Source organism: Lissotriton vulgaris, chromosome 9, assembly GCF_964263255.1.
Source record: "Lissotriton vulgaris chromosome 9, aLisVul1.2, whole genome shotgun sequence".
NCBI lineage: Eukaryota > Metazoa > Chordata > Amphibia > Caudata > Salamandridae > Lissotriton > Lissotriton vulgaris.
In genome coordinates, this window is record NC_141697.1 from 256,271,604 (window position 1) to 256,290,453 (window position 18,850).

Genomic DNA, 18,850 nt, shown 5'->3' on the forward strand with positions numbered 1-18,850 from the left:
CGAGATTTGAATAAGTACTACATTGGAGTGGGTTTTGCTCACCTAAAACGGAGTGCATGGATCGAAGATTACCTTCAGTATTCTCAACCCTTCGGCTAGTGTGCCGGTGTCAGAAAATAAATCTCGATGCTGGCTTGTTTACATCTCTGAAAAAAGGGGATTTAAAGAGAATTAGGGTTGGTCCTGCTCGCTCGGCCGTGCACTGAAAATCCTGCAGACCAAGCAGCGCTACCTGTAGTTCATGGTAAGACAGGATTTTCAGGTAGCTGTGCTCACCTTTATTTTATTTATTTATTTTATTTTTAGAGTTTTCTATAGCGCGAACTTGAACCGATTAGGTTATCAGAGCGCTTTACATAGCACCAGTTCCGTTACATGTTATCACAGCACTTTACATAGAATCAGTTACGTTACACATTTCAGGAACTTGAACCGATTAGGTTATCAAAGCGCTTTACATAGCACTAGTTCCGTTACATGTTATCAAGGCACTTTACATAGAATCAGTTACGTTACACATTTCAGGAACACATTTCTTTTTGTTCTAGTGAATAGGGTTATCTCTTCACACGGGGGAAGGGATACGCCTGGCTATATTCCAACAGTCACACAGGCGATTAGTCGTTAAAGCTATAATTAGTCTTAAAGTGATGCGGTGGATGCAGCATATCTTTGGAGGCCAAAGTTACCAGTCTTCCCCTACCACGACGACTGGCTGTTGGACTTGGGCTCACCCAGGCAGTCGTCAACCAATTCAGAGCTACGGAAAACGTCTGTCATCTTAGGGGTTCACTATCAATGTGCCAAAGTCACACCTGATTCCTACTCAAACACTCCCCTTCATCAAATCCATTCTGGACATTGTTCGCTTTCGTGCATTTTCTCCAGGAAAGAGAGTCCATGACATTCAGGCTATGATCCAGATCTTTCTGCCTCGGTCCTGGAGTTCAATTAGGTCGACTCTGAGGCTGATGGCCTCATGCATCTTGCTGGCCAAGCAAACTAGGTGGAATATGCAGGCTCTGCTATGGGATCTAAAGTCTCACTGGGTCCAACATCAAGGGGTCCTCTCCAACCATTTCAGATTTCTGGGGAGACTGCAACGAATCTGCAGTGGTGGTTGTTGGACCACAATTAGGTCAGCAGCAAAACCTTCTCCCTTCCCCTCCAATAAATCGCTTCTGTATTGAGGTGGCCATCTGGAAGAAGTGAAGAACAGAGGCCTCTGTTGTCTGGGGAAGTCCCGACACCAAATCTACCCTTTGGAGCTGAGGACCATCTACTTAGTATTAAAAGCCTTTCTTCCATCCAACGAGGGGAGGCTGGGACAGGTGCTTATGGAGAAAACCAACGTCTTCAGGTACTTCTACAGACAGGGCGAGGAGGAGACACAGATCCTGTGCCAAGGGTCATTGCACCTCTGGAAATGACTGGATCACCTAGGAATCTTCCTCGTGGTAAATAACTTAGCAGGATCATTGCACACCAGAATGGACAAGTTCGACCATCGGGTCCAAGCGGAGTGGCAGTATCTTCCAGAAGTAGTGCGAGGTCTCTTCCGGGAAAGAAGAGAACCATGGCTCTATCTGTTCACCATCACTGAGAGCACACATCTCTGCACTTCTACATGTTGGAGTTTCTAAGGCATCTCTTTCTGGAAGCAGCGTTCCGCCTCAAGTGGACCGCTGGGCTCCTGTATTCGTTCACACTGATACCACTCCTGGCCCGAGTTCTCAAGAAGATCAGGTCCACCTGGGCAAAAGTTTTCCGAGTGGCCCTGGAGTGTGCACGGAGAGTTTGGTAGTCAGAACTCCAGGGCATAAGCATCTTTTCTCCAATCAGGCTGCCCTTCCTGTTGCTGCAGGAGGGTAGTGTTCTGCAACAGGGCCTTTGCAATCTCCATCTTCATGCTTGGAGATTGAGCAGTGACAGCTGAAAACCTTCGACCTTTCTCCCGGAGGTGGTTGATATTATCTTGTCAGCCAGTCGTCCCTCGACAAAAACTCAATTGGCCTGTTGGGACAAATTTGTGGTTTGATGCACTACTCAGCAAATAAACCCCTCCAGGCAAATGTATCTGACATGTTGTTGTTTGTTGTGTCCCAAGCCTAGCAAGAGCTTGCTCTGGGTGCAGTTAGAGCATACCTTCGGCTTGTTTGGTCTTTTTTGTGGTTGACAATAAGCCCTAATTGTTTGAGTTGTTATGCTCTTTTTGAAAGGTTTACAACGTGTTTTCTCCCTCTCCATTTGTCATGTCACAGTGGGACCTTAATTTTGTCTTCACATTTCTGATCTACACTCCTTCTGAGATTTCTCACAGCTTTTCCTTGTGGCTCCTTCTCCTCAAGATAGTGTTCCGAGTTGCCATAGCATCAATGCGTCACGTGAGTGAGCTTCAAGCTCTTTGTGTCAAAATGCTGTTCTCCACCTGAAGGAAAGTGCTCCTTTTTTGCATGGCTAGACCACCACTTTTTGCCTGACCTCTAATGCAACAAGACTTGATGTGTCCTGGGTCCCTGCCAATCAGGTTCCCAGGGCTTGTGTTCTTTCCCAAAACTGTACCTTTGTACCCACAATTGACACATCTCTGGCCACAGGTAAGCCACTTGTATAAGGTGACATTGGTACCAAGGGCACTGTGACCGGAGAAGGCCTCTAAGGGCAGCAGCACTTATTGTGCCACCTTTAGAGGCCCTGTACCTTAACACCCACACACTGCCATTGCAGGCTGCATGTTTTGATGCAGATAAAAGTGAAGAGTCAACATGGCACACATTCCTGTGTGCCGTGCCTACAAACCACTGCCTGAGGCCTTGGTAAGTCACCCCTCTACCAGGGTGCACTAGTCCTCGTGTGAGGGCACGTTGACGTGAGCCCTGTACCCCTACAGTGTCTAAGGCTATTCTTAGACATTGTAAGTGTAGTAAAGCCATAAAGAGTATATGGTCATTATCAACTCCACAGCTCCATAATGGCTTTACTAATACCTGGGAAGTTTGGTAGCAAACGTCTCACACATTAAACCCACAATGATGCCGGTGTGGGGTTTAATGTAAAATGCAGTCAGAGGGCATCTTAGAGATGCCCCCTGAAAAATGACCAGTCCTGTTGTGGTCCCTGAATGGCTGCCCTGCCATTTGCCACTATCAGACAGATTTCTAGACCCCTCGATAGAGAGTCTACGCTCTCTGGGTCCAGAGAAAAAGCCCCTTCCTGGGCAGAGGTGTCATGCTTCCTCGCTCAGGATGTGCTGGGTCAATGAAGGGGAAGCTTCAAAGACCTGCTGCCTTTGGAAGCTGTCCCTGCCTTTTGCTGAACCCGGAAACTTGCTCCTATCGGTTCTGCCCCCCACTTTGGGTGGGAGAATAAGCGGGAAACCAAGCGAGGAAGAGAGGTGTGCCCATCCTTGCCAACCTCATCCCTCAGGTGGGGGAGGCTAGGTGAAGCACACATCTCAGTCCCCTCCATCTTGAAGATGAGGGGACTCAGCCAATTAGGGAGAGGCTGATGCCCCCTCCCACTGGAGAGTAGCATAATAGGGGGTGTACCCACCCCAAGGAAGGGACCCATTGGTCCCGATCTGCACACCCCTTAAAAACCCTGGTACTTAGGGACTACCCTGAACCTTGCTGCCTCAGATTCAAGGAAGAAAGAAGAAGGACCAAAGAGCCGTGCTGACCCAGGAAAAAGAAGAGGACACCAACTACTTTGGCCCCAGCCCTACCATCCTGTCCCATCTACGACCTGCCTACAGCAAGAACCCCAGCAAATCCAGTAGCCTACAACCCCCAGAGCCCGGAGGACCTGCCCTGCAACTTCTTACAGACTCTGTCTCCCGTCGGTGGTCGCCTTCAGGAAGTCTTCCTGCCCGAGCCTGCAGCAACTTCACAGAACCGAAAGTCCCCATTGAAAAGCACAGGATCCCCTACGTCTGTTTTGCACCCTGCTGCCCTAGTTCTGCTGGTGCTGCAGCTCCTGTGCTGATCATTGGCCCCGGCAGTGCTGACCTTAACCCCACTAGCTTTGCTCCCACACCCAACTGGCCTGCTCATAAGCAGTCCCTAACCGAAGGCCCCCTTAGCCCCCTTGACTATCATTGGGCCCCTGCACTCTGCACCCGGCCGCCCCAGTGCCGCTGGTGATGCAACTCGAGTGCCCATCTGGACCTTGGGGTACCTTGGTCCTAACCCCCAAAACTCCCACTCGTAAGTCGTGTACTTACCTGGGAAACCTCTAACACTCTTTCTCCCATAGTAACCCATATTAAGAGATTTTGGGTGTAAAATGTTCTGTATTGAACTGATGTTTGTATGGAGAAAAGAGAACTAAACTACAAAGTATAAAAAGTCTTACTTACCTTGTGTTGTGAGATCCTAAGGTGTGGTCTCTAGGCATACCACCCTCAGTACTCTAAGTAATCCAAAAGTGACTAAAAAGTATTCCTAAAGTAATTACTGTGTCATTCAAACTGCTTTTTAAGTGATACAAACTTGTAACTATTGTAAAATTCAATCATACCTGCATTACATTGTGAAATCCTGCATTCCAAGTATATTTTACCTGCCTGTACCAAGTCCTACTTGATTCTAGAAATAAAATACAAGTATACCTTTTTTATACTTACCCAGTTGGTCTGGATTCATTCTCTGAGTGTGTATATAAGTCTTGATTGAGTGAATACAATTAATGCTTAACACACCCTCAAGATAAGCCTAACTGCTCGCCCACACTACTACAAAGAGAGCTGTTAGTACTTACCTAATTTAGTCTCTGCTATACCTCTCGGAATTCCTGGACTCTGTGCACACTATAACTAACTTGGGTATAGTATATACAGAGCCAGCTTCCTACACCACCTTCTTCCCAGACAATCTGGTTTTACAGACACGGGCATCTTTCTTGCCTACAGTTGTGACACTGCTTCACATTGGCCATCACCCTTCAGGTGTTATATGCTTCGCCTCACCCCTTGGAGCAGTAGGCAAAACTCCATCACTTGGACCTCATAAGTAACCCTAGGCAGGAATTCCGCTCAACTGGCAGAACTTTCAGATTTTTGCATACTCTGCATTCCGCGGAGAACGTGAAGTTCATGCAAAACATCCGACTCCGAAGCGGAGCGGAGTTCAGCTCTGGACCCACCTGCCTCCACCCCCCTGTAGGACCACGGCAAGTAGGAGGAGGGTAGCCCGGAGACGCAGCGATAAAGGTAAATTGGTTTTATTTACTTTAAGTTTACTTTTATAAATATTTATTTGAGGGGGTGGAGGCACGGAGCAGAGCGGACCTCCACTGAGTTTTTGCCCAACTCTGTGGAGCTCCGCGTAGAGCAACTCCGCTTGCTCCACCCAGGGCTACTTATAAGAGCACTGAGCTTTTACATCAACCTTACTAAGGACCACAGGGTGGATGATCAGTGCTTTCTGGGGTTACTCCAGTATTGGAACTTTCATAGATTCCCATGCTTGAATCATTCCCGGTCGTCGAGATGGGAGTCCCGGGTATATATAAAAAATTGCCATACAAACCATTACAAATAGAAACTAGGCCTAGGCCCATTCTAGTTTTGTAACATATCCACCTCTTTTTGTAAAAGAGATCAAACAAAATCAACAACCAATCAGATCAGCCTCACCCTCTAGAACCCTCCTGAGAGAACCTCGACCATCAGATTTTCTACTGCACGCTCTGCTAGGTAGTCTCCACTGAGACCTTATTACAGTTACTACTAGAGTTTTTTCAACAAATTTTTTCAGCAGCTCCTTCTATAGATTCTCCAGCTTCTTGTCAACATGACTAAAAAAGAGAAAAAAGGCCTGTTTAGAGCTTGTTCCACCTGCTCTAAAAAGGCTTTAGGTTGATGACCCTCACAAGGACTGTATCTATTGCCTCTATCCAGACCACAAGGCTAAAGATTGCAAGGGGTGCCATACTTTTTCCACCAAAACATTGAGAGACCGTGAGGGGCGTCTCCTGACCTGGCTCCAAAAGCTGAAGTCCAGGACGGATCCAGTATCCAGTGAGATAGTGATGAGGCCTCATCATCTTTGTATTCCAGGAGATCTCTAAAAAGGTCGCCTTCTGACCCCTCTTCTTTTGAAGACCGTCCTGGAAAAGCCTCTAAAAAGACCTCTCATTGGTCTGACAGGCAAAGTCCAAGCAAATCTCCTCACCGACGTGCAAAGGAGAGGGAAGAACTTTCTACAGGAGTGTCTATAGTGAGGAAGTCGAGATCTGTTCCTCCATCTTCTCCTCCTGACAGAAAAAAGGACTTCAAAAAGCCCTCCTCTGTACCTTTTGAGGGAAAACATGCTAAGAAAATTCCACTGTCGACGACTCTTTCGATGACACCATGGGCAAAGAAACTATCATCGTCTTCGTTGACGTGCAGCGAAAAGGTACAGTCTCCTCAGTCTTTTCTTACTCTGGTGACTGTATCATCAACAAGAGTTTCTTTACCTTCATCGTCCACGGTGCAGCATTCATCGTCGACGCCAATGACGACGGATGCGGGGTCAACAGTGATGGCGAAGTTGTCGTTGACGGTGTTGTCAACGTCTTCGATGACGACGAGAATGACCACGGCCGTGGTGATGATGGTTACTACAACGAAAACGACGGTGACGGCGTCAACAGTGATGACAACAGTATCGGTGACGGTACCGACGATGACAACAACTACATCGTCGACGACCTCACTGGCGGGGAAAGATTCTGAGGTAGTCATCGGGAAACGTCGCATTACTCCTGAGCTCACTTCTCCCAGCAAAATGACACCTCTGCTGCCTACTCACCTCTTAGAAGAGGAGGATTTGGAGAATGAAGGTCCATATGGGTACGCACATAGCCCTTCTGTACTGCACGATAAGTGCCAAGACCTGGATTTGGAAGAGGAATATGGGGAAGAGCAGGAATATGATCCTCCCCAGGACTAACACAGAGGCGATGGTTTGTATGCCATCCTCCTTGATTTCGGACTTACAGCTCTTGCTCTCAGACTATAAAAAGAGATTTACAACTCCTTCTCTGGCTTAAGAACAGATTTCAGCTCCAGCTGGTCCACCTGCAGGGCCTTCCATCCTTCGGCTACCACAACCACCACTGCAATTGATTGTGGATCCACCACCAATGACTCCACTTATCCAGGATTATATTTCGGATGACAAGGTTAATGCAGTTCTCCCAGATGCAGACAGGGAATGGGATCGTTATATTATCCCTACTCCTGCTTCACCTTCACTGGTGCCAGTGGATTCTCCACCTGGGGACATAGGTGGTTTCCATAATTTGTTGGAGAGGGCAGCTAAAAGACTCGAGCTTCCTATGCCATTGGTACAGTCTGAGTGCTTCTTATACAATTTCAAAGAGCCCTTTGAGAAGTCTGTGAGATCAATTCTTATTGTTGGTCATGTTTGGGAAGAGGAGCTCAAAGTTATGATGACCCCAGCTACAGTGGTCCCGGTGCTTCCTCGTTTAGAGAAAAAGTATAAAGCCCTAAAGGATAGCCCGGCTTGCCTGGTGAGTCAGCCGAAACATGACTCAGTGATATCTCAGGCAGCACAGAGGAAGTTTAAAAATCTAGAGGCTCCTCTAACAACACCTCCACATAAAGAAGGCAGACGCTTGGACAATACTGGCAAAAGGTTTTTGTCAATGTCAAGCCTACTCGTCAAAGTGGATAATGCTTTAGCAATCTTGGGGCGCTACGACCGCCAAATGTGGTGCGACCTCTCTACCTACCTAGACCAGCTGCCTGAAGATTCTCCAGGAAGGAGAGAGGACCTCCTCGGAGGTGATTGATTGTGCAATGGACATTGCAACAACTGCTTTCCGTTCCCTGGCCGGAGCGGCTGTCCTTCGTCTCCAGGGATGGCTTAGAGCGACCTCGTTTAGACCTGATGTTCAGAACAAGATTTTGGACCTTCCTTTTGATGGAGAGGCACTTCAGGACATTAAGAAAGATACGGACACAGCGAGATCATTAGGGACGCTCCAATACCGCAAGGTCCCTTTTCGTGGTGCAAAGGGCAGAGGTCTTCCCTCATACAGAGGAGGTTACCAACAATATCGGTACTCCTTGTATACTCCTGCCTTGCAATCTTACCACCCGCAGTAAAACCAGCGGCAGGGTCAGTCCTCGTCATATTCAAGATCGACATACAGAGGAAGAGCGGGACGCCAGGGGAAGGAGTCCTCTAGGAGTCAATAGCGGCCTGCTGGCTCTGTCTACTGTTCCTCCCCCTCATTTAACACCTGTGGGGGGCAAGATCTCACATTACTGACAAGAATGGCAATGAATAACATCAGATCGTTGGGTTCTCAATATAATCCAATTCGACCACACGCTGGAGTTTGTCCATTCTCCTCCAACCAAGCCCCAACACGTCAACGTAACAAAACATCTTTGTCTCCTGCGCTTTAGAGGTCCAACAGGTGCTCCAGAAAAGGGCAATAGAGCTGGTCCCTATCTCACAAAGAGGAGAGGGTTTCTACTCCTGGTTCTTTCTAGTTTGAAAGACTGTAGAAAAGTGGTGCTCTATTCTACATCTGAGGGAGCTCAAAACCTATCTCATCAAACAGTTGTTTCGAATAGTCTCCTTGCAGGACATACTTCGACTTTTAAATTCAGGAGATTTTATGGCCACTGTGGACCTAGAGGACACATATTTTCATGTTCCCATACATAATCCCACAGAAAATTTCTTCACTTCACAGTAGCCAAGAGCCACTTTCAATTCAGGGTCCACTTAAAGGTTCATTCATTGGTCATTCAGCGTTGCCTGAAATTCTATCTTCAGAGAACTAAGGATTTTACAAAGTCACCTCAGCTCTTTGTCGCTTACAGCGCCCCTTGTAAAGGATTTCCCCTTCCCAAACAGGGGATTGCGTGGTGGATTTCCAGCTCTATCCAATATTGTCATCAAGTAGCTGGTAAGCCCCTTGAAGGGAAAGTCCGTGCTCACTCCACAATGGAGATCTCTTCTTCTACGGCCCTCTTTGCTGGGTTACCTATCCGGGACATCTGCAGAGCAGCGACCTGGAAGAGTACCCATACCATCACAAGACATTACTGCTTGGAGTTTTCATTGCGCAGCGACACTGCAGTAGGCTAAACAGTCCTGAGGAACCTCTTTCAATAAGTGGTGAGCTTTCCCTCTTATCCCTCCTTCCTTTTCTTTCATACCTTGTTCGCACATTCTTTGATGCAATGGATTGCTTATTGTTATTTCTGTATGCATACATGGGTATTTGATTTGCATTTGAATTTTGGTTATATCTTTTATTTCACTGTTTAAAAAAACAACAGAATAATGTCTAAACTGCAAAATATGCTATTTATTTTTCTTTCTTTAATCTTATTGATGCATTATTGATCTCTGTTGTAAGTAATACAGACAAAGGAATGTGCTCTTGACTCATGCTAGCTACTCTGATTCAAGCATGGGAATCTATGAAAGTTCCAATACTGGAGTACGAAAACAAGTTACTTACCTGTAACATTAGTTCTCCAGTATTGTGGCACTACGACTAAGAAAGCTGATGGTCTGAGGTTCTCTCAGGAGGGTTCTATAGGGTGAGGCTGATCTGATTGGTTGTTGATTTTGTTTGGTCTCTTTTACAAAAAGAGGTGAATATGTTACAAAACTAGAATGGGCCTAGGCCTAGTTTCTATTTGTAATGGTCTGTATTGCTATTTTTTATGTATACCGGGGACTCCCATCTCGACGACGGGGAATGATTCAAGCATGTGAATCTATGAAAGTTTCCAATACTGGAGAATTAAATTTACAGGTAAGTAATTTGTTTTCTTCTCTGGCATGAAAAAAGGCAGGTTGTGCAGAAGAGAACTATTGCCCCCTAGATCATGCTCTGCATTACCATCTGCTACCCACTCTCTAAAAGGCTGTTTAAAGTTATGCTGCTGACGTTTGTGTTCTGTGTGAGACTTCAAGTTTAAGAAAGTAATTTCCTATTGTTTGTAAAGACAGATTTAGTAGTCACTGCCAATATGTGTATATTAAACAAACTTTTTATTTTTTGATGCATTGTTTGATATTTGTTTCATGTGTTTGTATTAATATATGAAACATTTAAAGATAATGGCGCCTTTACAGAGCTCTAGGTTATTTTTGCTCTGATAGGAGAGATTTTTTTCTCTCCATTTAAAAAGTACTCTGAGGTCCTGCACATGGATGGAGATATTCTATTAAAATACCCATGACAGAGAAGTGGTGTTATAGCAACTTTTCTTTTTCTGTAGGCCCATGTAAGTAATTGGGTTATTAGTTGCAGAGAGTAGGTATCTACCTCAAATAATAATCACAATCCTAGTCACGGTGAACCCTTAAAATCACTACATTCATCCAAACTCAGCCCCCTGATAGATATAGCACAGACCAGACAGGCTTACCTTAGAGGGAATGTGCAAAGCATTTACAGTAATTGTAAAATACACTAGTAATAATGTCAAAATGCAAAGAAATAAAAATGCCAACATGAATTAGAAAACTTTAGTACATTTTAATAAACATGACATCAAAATGGCAAAAATCCAAATAGAGACGTAATCGATATTAATTTAAAAAATGTTACGTAGACATAGCACCATGAAGCACAAAGTCCCAATAATAGTTAATACTCTCTGTAGAATAGGACTAGGCGCAATTTGACCAGGTTTTCTTGGTCAATGAGTTTTCCTACTGATTTTAGTCCTTTAAGCCCAAGACTACATTTCTAAAGCTCCCCAGGACCTCTGAAGAGGCACTTAGAGACACACGATGGTGGGCCGAGGCCAACATGATCGTCCAGTCCAGGTCCATTTATCACTGATCAGCTGGGTAGTTGCAGGAAAGGGCCTCTTACAGCTTGTTGCATCCTTGCAGCTTTAACAGGAGTTTAGCCTTATGATCCTTGGAGTCCACCTCTTTGTCCTGGGTACAAGTGAGAGAGTAGGTCTAGTACTCCAGGCTCATCTCAGGTTGCAGACAGCAAGTTCAGTCCTCTTCTGATCTTCATTAGGTTCAGGAAGTTCTGAAGTGCGTGCCTGGAGGTGCCACATTCACGCCTTGCAATAGCTGATGAATAGTATTGACACCTTCATACGACCTAACCAAAATGGGCAAAGTTTCCCAGGGCTAACTATACCCATTTTGGGTATTTTCAAGATGAATGAAGTCTTCTGCCACACTTAACCTGCCAGCCAGGAACCGCAAATTCAGCCCACTCTGCACCCGCCAAGCCCAGCCTGTGCCTGAGTGATCCAAGACAACGAGGACATCCCCCCGGCGACTGGGATCTGAAGTCCAGTGCCCAAAGGCCCTCCTCGATGACCCAGACGATGCCTGCAGCCTCAGAACCAGGGACCCCTCCAACCGCGACCAGCTGAGGGTAAAATTTCCCAACGCCTAAAGACACCCCTGCACCCGGAACCCCACAGTCCCCTGTGCCCTCCTTGGGGATACCTACCTCTTCTCCAAGATCCCAACTTGCCACTCGAAGTGGTGGTCGCACCTGAAAAATCTCTGTCCCCGAGCCTGCAGCCTTTGTTCACTTTTTAACTTCCCCATTGGATAACATTGAGCGCCCGATGGCTCAAAAGCACCCTGCACCCAGCTGCCTGAGTGCTACTGGAAGTGCAACTACTACCCTACTCTACTTCCCCACTTGCCCTGAGTAAGTGACCAGGAGCTCAGCTCCCACAACCGTGTGGCCTGCGTGCTTGCAGCCACCAACCAAAGGCCCCCTACCCTCGATTGGATTGCATTGGGCCTATTCTCTCTGCACCCGGCTGCCCCTGTGCCACTGAGGGTGTAACAACTGCTGCACCCGGCTGCCCCTGTGCCGCTGAGGGTGTAACAACTGTACCTTTCTGACCCTGGGAGACCCGTGCCCAGAACCTTAACCCCACCAGTCGAGTACTTACCTGAAAGCCGATTACTCACTTTCCTTCCATAGGCTAACATTGACTGGTTTTCAGAGAAAATTCTTTTAAGTGTGGAGTTTGGAAACTTTATATCTAAAATCAGCCGAATAACGAATTCCAAAATACTCACCTGTGATCAGGAGAGAAGCCAGTACTGTACCTTTTAGTCCAGTACTGAACCGCAAAAGTAATCTTAACTGTACTTACCCGTTACCTGCATTTTCTTCCATAGGAAACCATTGGCTGTTTTTCTGTGAAATTTCTTCTAAGTGTCGATTTTTGCAAACTGCAAATATGCTGGGCTAAAAGATGCAGCACTGAGGTCACTCCAGAGGTGAGTAAATCGGAATTCGTTGCTCGGCTGATTTTAGGTGAATATTTTAAAGTTCCAAAACTCCACACTTAGAAGAATTTCTGAGTGAAACCAGTCAATGTTAGCCTATGGAAGAAAAGTGAGTTATCGGTTTTTAGGCAAGTACTCAACTGGCAGAGTTAATTTTCTGGGCGTAGAATCAGGGGTCTCCAAGGGTCAGATAGGTACAGTTCGTACACCCTCAGCAGCACAGAGGCAGCCGGGTGCAGAGGTAGTTAGGCCCAATGATATCCAAGGAGAGTCAGGGGGCCTGTGGTTGGTGGCTGCTGGCTAGCAAGCTACGCGGCTATGGGAGCTGGGCTCTTGGTCACTTGCTCAGGGCAAATGGGAAGTAGAATAGGGCAAAGGTTGCACTGCCAGGGGCACTCGCGGCTGGGTGCAGGGTGCTTTTGAGCCGTCGGGCGCTCAATGTTAATTAATGGAGATCTTGAAAAGGGAACAATGGCTGCAGGCTCGGGGACGGAGATCCTACAGGAGCGACCAACACTTCGAAGGGTAAGTTGGGATCTTTGAGGAGAGGTAGGCACCCTGGAGTCAGGCACAGGAGGCCAGGGAGCGCAGGGTGCAGGGGTGTCTTTGGACGTCGGGAAATCTTACCCTCTGCTGGTTGCATTTGGAGTGGTTCCTGGTTCTGGGTCTGCAGGCGTCGTCTGGGTCGTCGAGGAGGGACCTTGGGCAATGGATTCCAGGTCAGAATCACCGGGGGACGTCCTCAGGGTCTTTGTCCACTCGGGCACAGGCCAAGCTTGGCAGGTGCAGAGTGGGCCGGATTTGCGGATCCTGGCTGGCACCAGGGGTATTGCTGTTTGAGCAGAGCCACTGCTCCTGGGAGTCCCTGTCTCTAAGAGGGTCAAGGCAGGCAGGTCCTCTGGTTTTCTCGAGGTTTCTGTCCGCAGGAGACTCAGGATTTAGCAGGAGCAGGTTCAAGGATCAACAGGCAGGTAGGGCTGGGGCCAAGTCAGTTGGTGTCATCCTCTTGTTAGCAGCTGCACGGCTGGTCTTCTTCTTCTTGGTCTTCTTTCTTGTTTCAAAATTGGAATCCGTCAAAGGAAGGTTCAGGGTACCCCTAAATACCAAATTTAGGGGTGTTACAGGTAGGGTGAGGGCAGGGACCAATGGGTCCCTGTCCTGGGTTGGGTACACCCCCTATCCTGCTCCTCTCCTGTGCGAGGGGGCAGGAGCCTAGCTCTGAGTGGGTAGGGCTTCCCATCCACAAGATTGCGGTAGCCCAGGGTCGTGCTTCACTTCACCTCTCCCACCTGAGGGGTGGGGTTGGCACAGGCTTGCACACCCCCTTTCCTGACATAGGGTTTCCCGCCAGAGTGGGGATCAGAACTGGTGGGGGCCAGTTGCTGAGTGCAGCAAGTGGCCTGGAGAAGCTCACAAAGGCTTTGAAGCTTCCCCCTGCCCATCCTGGGGGAGGAGACCTAGCACCTCGCCCAGGATGTGCATTGTTGCAGGCCCAGGAGAGCAGGGGCTCTCCACCCAGGGGTCCAGCAACATGTCTGCTGTGTGGCAGCCTAGGCAGCCTCTCAGACAAGATGTGGATTGGAGGTTAGGTTTCAGGGGGCATCTCTAAGATGCCTTCTGACGTGCATTTTACATGAAATCCCACACTGTCATCAGTGCGGGTTTAATGTGCTCAGAAGTTTGATATCAAACTTGTCAGTCTGCAGTGTAGCCATTATGGTGCTGTGGAATTCGTAATGACAACCTCCCAGCACCATATACTCTTAATGGCATCACTGCACGTACAGTGCCCAGGAATGGCCTTGGGTACTGTAGGGGCACAGGACTCATGCACCTGTGCCCACACCACTGGCATAGGGCACCCAGCTAGAGGGGTGATTGATGTATGCGAGGGCAGTGGGGTTGTGGGCATGGCACACAGAGATGTGTGCCATGTCGACTTTGTTTAATTCTGCACCAGGACACTCAGCCTGCAAAGGCAGTGTGTGTGTGTCAGGGTGCAGGGCCCCTAAGAGTGGCACAATAAGTGCTGCAGCCCTTAGGGGTCTTCTCTGGTCACAATGCCCTGGGTACCTAGGTGGCCAGAGATGCCAATTGGGTTTTAGTTTCAACACAGTTGTAGGGAAGGAACACAGGCCTTGGGCATCTGATTAGCAGGAGTCCAGGGCACACTCAGTCAAAGCACATCAGCAATTCAGCAAAAAGTGCGGGCATACCATGCAAGAAAGATGGTACTTTCGCACATTTTTCAATAGCAAAACAGTTTGATAAAACATAGAAGCTTCATGATCCTGTTCTTTTTAACACACTTTACTCATTTTCAGCATGCAAAACTGAAAATGTCATCATGCAAATAAGTATGTAACAATTAGTAAGAAAAAATGAATGGGGTCGGCCTTTACTGATGACACGGGGAAGGCTATTTACCCTTTTTCCAGACTGTAGCCACCCATTTATTTTCATCTAGGATTTGCACAGCCTTGGTAGTGCAGGTAACTTCATTTCGGTCAAAACATATTTGCACGACATTTTTGACTATTTGTACCCATCAGCACCTCTTAATCCAATGTTATTTTTAATGGAGTGTTCTGGAGTGACAACGAGGTAATAAGGTGGTCGCAATGTAAAACGAAATAAACACAAAAATAACTAGTGCACACCTCTAACACTCTTCCTTGTGTTCCAGATATGAACGAGTGTGAGCTGATGGTGGCAGTATGTGGCACAGCACTATGTGAGAACGTGGAGGGATCTTTCCTGTGTCTGTGCATCAATGACTATGAGGAATTTCACCCAGAGTCTGGGCGTTGCCAGCGGCGAGAGGGCAATGGTGAGGAGCCCAGGGCCACGTTGTCATGACATATAAAGGATTTTATGGTTGAGATCCCCTGATGGCTGAGCAGATATGCCCTGAAAGGCAGTTGGTGTGTTTAGGATTACACAGTGTTTCAGCATAGAACTGGTGCAATGTTGCCAGTTTCAACTAAAAACTGGAAGACTTCCTCACCTTCTGGGAAAGTCCCATTCGGCCATTCTTAACTTCGCAGATCTATCAAACTCCTAAAACCATTGCACCCTGCTGTAGCTACTTCTAATGAATCATTGGAGTCACTGTTTCCAGCGTTGTTGCACTCACTAAGAGTGCGACCAGTGTGTCTCTGAAGTCACTGCGACCAGTATGCCTCCTGTATAGTCGCTAGTTCGTCAGGTAGCCAGTGCTTCCATTGTGTCAATATAGCCTCTGCAAACTATGACTCCCACTCCTAGCTCTTACTGCTAAAAGTCTTCCTAAATTCCTTGAAATCAATGTGTCCCTCTAGTCACTACTTCAAGTATGTGACTGCAGTTGCTTTTGTCCATGCAGTGACTCAGACCATAGTATCTCTGAAGTGGCTGGGAACAGTGTGTCACTGCTTACATTGCACCACTGTATTCTCAGTGACCAATGCCTCCAATTTGAATGGCCTATATTAACTGCTTCCAGGGTGCTCCTGCAGTTGCTTCAGCTGTCCCCCTGCAGTGCTGAATGTACTTTGTGTTAAACAGATTTACCCTATGGCATTATCCTTGTAAAGCGCTTCTGGATTATATCTGCACTATGGAAAGCCCTATATTAATAAGCAAATCAACATGTAGTAACTTTCCCTAATGTGGCCTCATATTCTCAGTTTACCATTGTCTTGTGGAGTGACTTTACAGAACTTCTTCATTTGTCATGCTGTAACATCTCCCATGTGCATTCTCATATTTTTATGCAGTGGCATCCCCCAGGCCGTCCTTGTGATCTCCACATCTCATGAGGCGACATCTTCCAGCGTGCACTCATGATCTCACGCGTTGCTTCCCTTAGCACGCCGTAGTGATCTCAGTGCCTTCCCACAGTGCGTCCTTTTGGTCTCAAGCAGTGATTTCACTCTTGTTGTCTCAAACAGCGACTCCCCCCAGCCACTTGTGGTCCCAAGCGGGGACCTCCGCCAGCATGCCCTTGTGCTCTCTCATGCAGTGATTTCTCATTGTGTCTTCTCGAGTTCTGGTGCAATGACTGCAATTGTCCTCTATATTACAAAGCCATCACTCCCCTCAGTTTGTACCTGTAGTAAGTATATTTTGCATTAATTTCCACCAGCCTGCTTCTCTCATGCTGCACTGTGGCCTCAACACAGGGAAGCTGTTATTTAGGCATCCCACTAATCGAATCTCACTTTCCCAGCCCCATGGATGTGTATCCTAAATTAAACCGCATCTCTTTTCAATGTTACCTTCTCTTAGGGAGAGCTGGTTCGATGCCGGTCCTAGAACACTTAACCACCCCTGACAGAAAAGAGTGTTACTACAACATCATCCATCAGCACATGTGTGAAAACGTCCTGGCAAGAAACACCACCAAGGAAGAGTGCTGCTGCACTGAGGGCGCCGGCTGGGGTGACAACTGTGAGACCCACCCATGCCCCATCCCAGGCACAGGTATGTACTCAAAGAAACTAGTCCTGTTGCATCCCTGTAATGTATTCATTCACCCTAAAGACACTCAGAGGAAAACAATAAAAACACAGCCACGCATACAATCACAAATGCACACATACAGAACACTCAGAGGTATTCCTTATTTGTACTGGAAAAGGCATCATAGACTCACCGATCTCATCCTAGTCTAGATTAATAAATCACGTCTATGCATATATATGCAGACGTGTCTAAAGGGTAGATGCTGACAGGTGAAGCACCCAACGGCAACTCCTATTATGGTGCTGGCGATTACACGTGCTAGCCTATGGAGCAATTTATTAATCTAGACTAGGTTGCTACAGGAGCGGCCAATCACTAGAGTTAGAGCCACCTTGTAGTTGCACACAAGGGTGGTCTGCTCCCCCTGAGTAGGGTTCTTGACCCACTCACCATCTCTTTTTAATTTCTAATTTTCCTTCACTGGTCCTGAAGAAGCATCAGGGATCGTTTTGACCACTTGGATGGCGCGAAACATGTTGACCTAAAGTTACTGCAGCACATTATTCCCCAGCTGTAACACATGACCTACGGGTCTTTTTAACCTGGCAAGGCAACCCTTATATTTAACTCAACTCACTTCGGTATCCCTTAGCTAGTTTTAACACTCACTCACTTATCATCCTAGAATCCTCTATCTCACACGCTCACTCATCATACAGCAATACCAAAAAAAGATCTCCGTAAAAGCGACCCTTGGGGGGGCCCATAGGTCATTGCAGCGCCAGCTTGACGAGGAGCAACCGCCTGATGATGAAGCCTGACATCCTTCGGGGTGTGTGAGGGCATCAAGAGACAAGACGTGTGCTTGTCTCTATCCTCCAGGGTTTACACCTAGGACTCCACTCTGGTTATTCCTTCCTCTTCCTTTTTCCCTGTTTTGGGTGACTATTGCACCCAATCCTGGAACAGTTATCCCCATTTGGATTGGCACTGAAAAGGTAACCCTGAAATGATTTCATATGCCTCGCCCCCTGCCCTGCCCCTCCCCCAAGTCTTTCCATAAAGTTTTGAAGGGGGTTCTGACGTATGTGGGGCGCACAGTAAAAAAAGTTTGAAGACCTGTGAAATAGAAGAACGGAGCAATTAACTTAAAGAGGTATATGCCAACAGTATATGTACCAGCCGTACCCTGTCAATGGCAGATGTATTTACAACCATGCAAAACACAATATAGACCAACGTATAGACCTCATAAAAGAGAAGAGCCACCACTCTGTCCAGATCTCAAGTTACATGCAGAAACGTTAACACTGTTAGGGCACCGGTCACTTCACCTTCTAATTTGTCTCTAAATTACAAAGTTGGTGCGGGAATTTCTTCTTCTGTAAAGAACGAGAAGTACATCACAACAGACAGATGTGTTCTCTATCTACTAGAACATAACCTAGCAGTGGAACTTATTGAGAAACCCCAGAGACAGCCATGCAGAGTGCAACATCAATATCTGCCCACATTGCAAGAGGAAATTCTCTCTGTGATATGGAAAGGCGCTAGAGAGAGTTCCTGGATCCCAACAATATTCAGGATTTTATTGTCATTTCTTTCTCATCAATAAAAAGTCAGTGGACTGACCTGCTACTTTTAACCGGGGCAACACCTTTTCTGCTGGGAATGAGCCCAGATCTGCTGTTGTGATTTTAAGGCAAAGTCCTTCATCACAACCTGTAGTTTCGAAGGTTGTTAACCTAGCCCCTGAATTCAGTGAATACAACAGCATAGCTATGCCAGAAGATTGTATGAATGTTTTAGCGCAGGCCAGAGCCTTGTTCAAAAAACCCATACTGCCAAATGGAACAGTTTTTTTTGTCTGGTGCTCTTTCAAAGTTTCCACATCCCTATAGACAAGCTCTCTAAATGTTGCCCTTACCTTTTGGAACTCACATAATCAGGACTGGAACATGCATCAGTTAAAGCCCACCTTGCAGCCAATTTGCATCATATCACGTCACATCCTTATGGTCATTTAGGATTGGTAAGGAATTCCTAAAGGTATTCTTCATAGCTTCCCATCATTGAAGTCTCTACCAACAAAAAAGTAATGATCAACTCTCTTGAGTCAATCCACAAGCCACATATAT

The 18,850-nt window shown here is 46.9% G+C and overlaps 1 protein-coding gene across 2 annotated transcripts in view; it reads left to right on the plus strand.

The window, feature by feature from the left end:
* Positions 1-18,850, plus strand: part of LTBP2 (latent transforming growth factor beta binding protein 2) — a 1,419,414-nt gene that overhangs the window by 1,216,618 nt on the left and 183,946 nt on the right. For both annotated transcript variants that reach the window (XM_086937485.1, XM_086937488.1), the window contains 2 exons: positions 14,953-15,096; positions 16,536-16,730. In XM_086937485.1, coding sequence (XP_086793611.1) covers positions 14,953-15,096; positions 16,536-16,730 — 339 coding nt within the window. The remainder of the gene's footprint in view (positions 1-14,952; positions 15,097-16,535; positions 16,731-18,850) is intronic.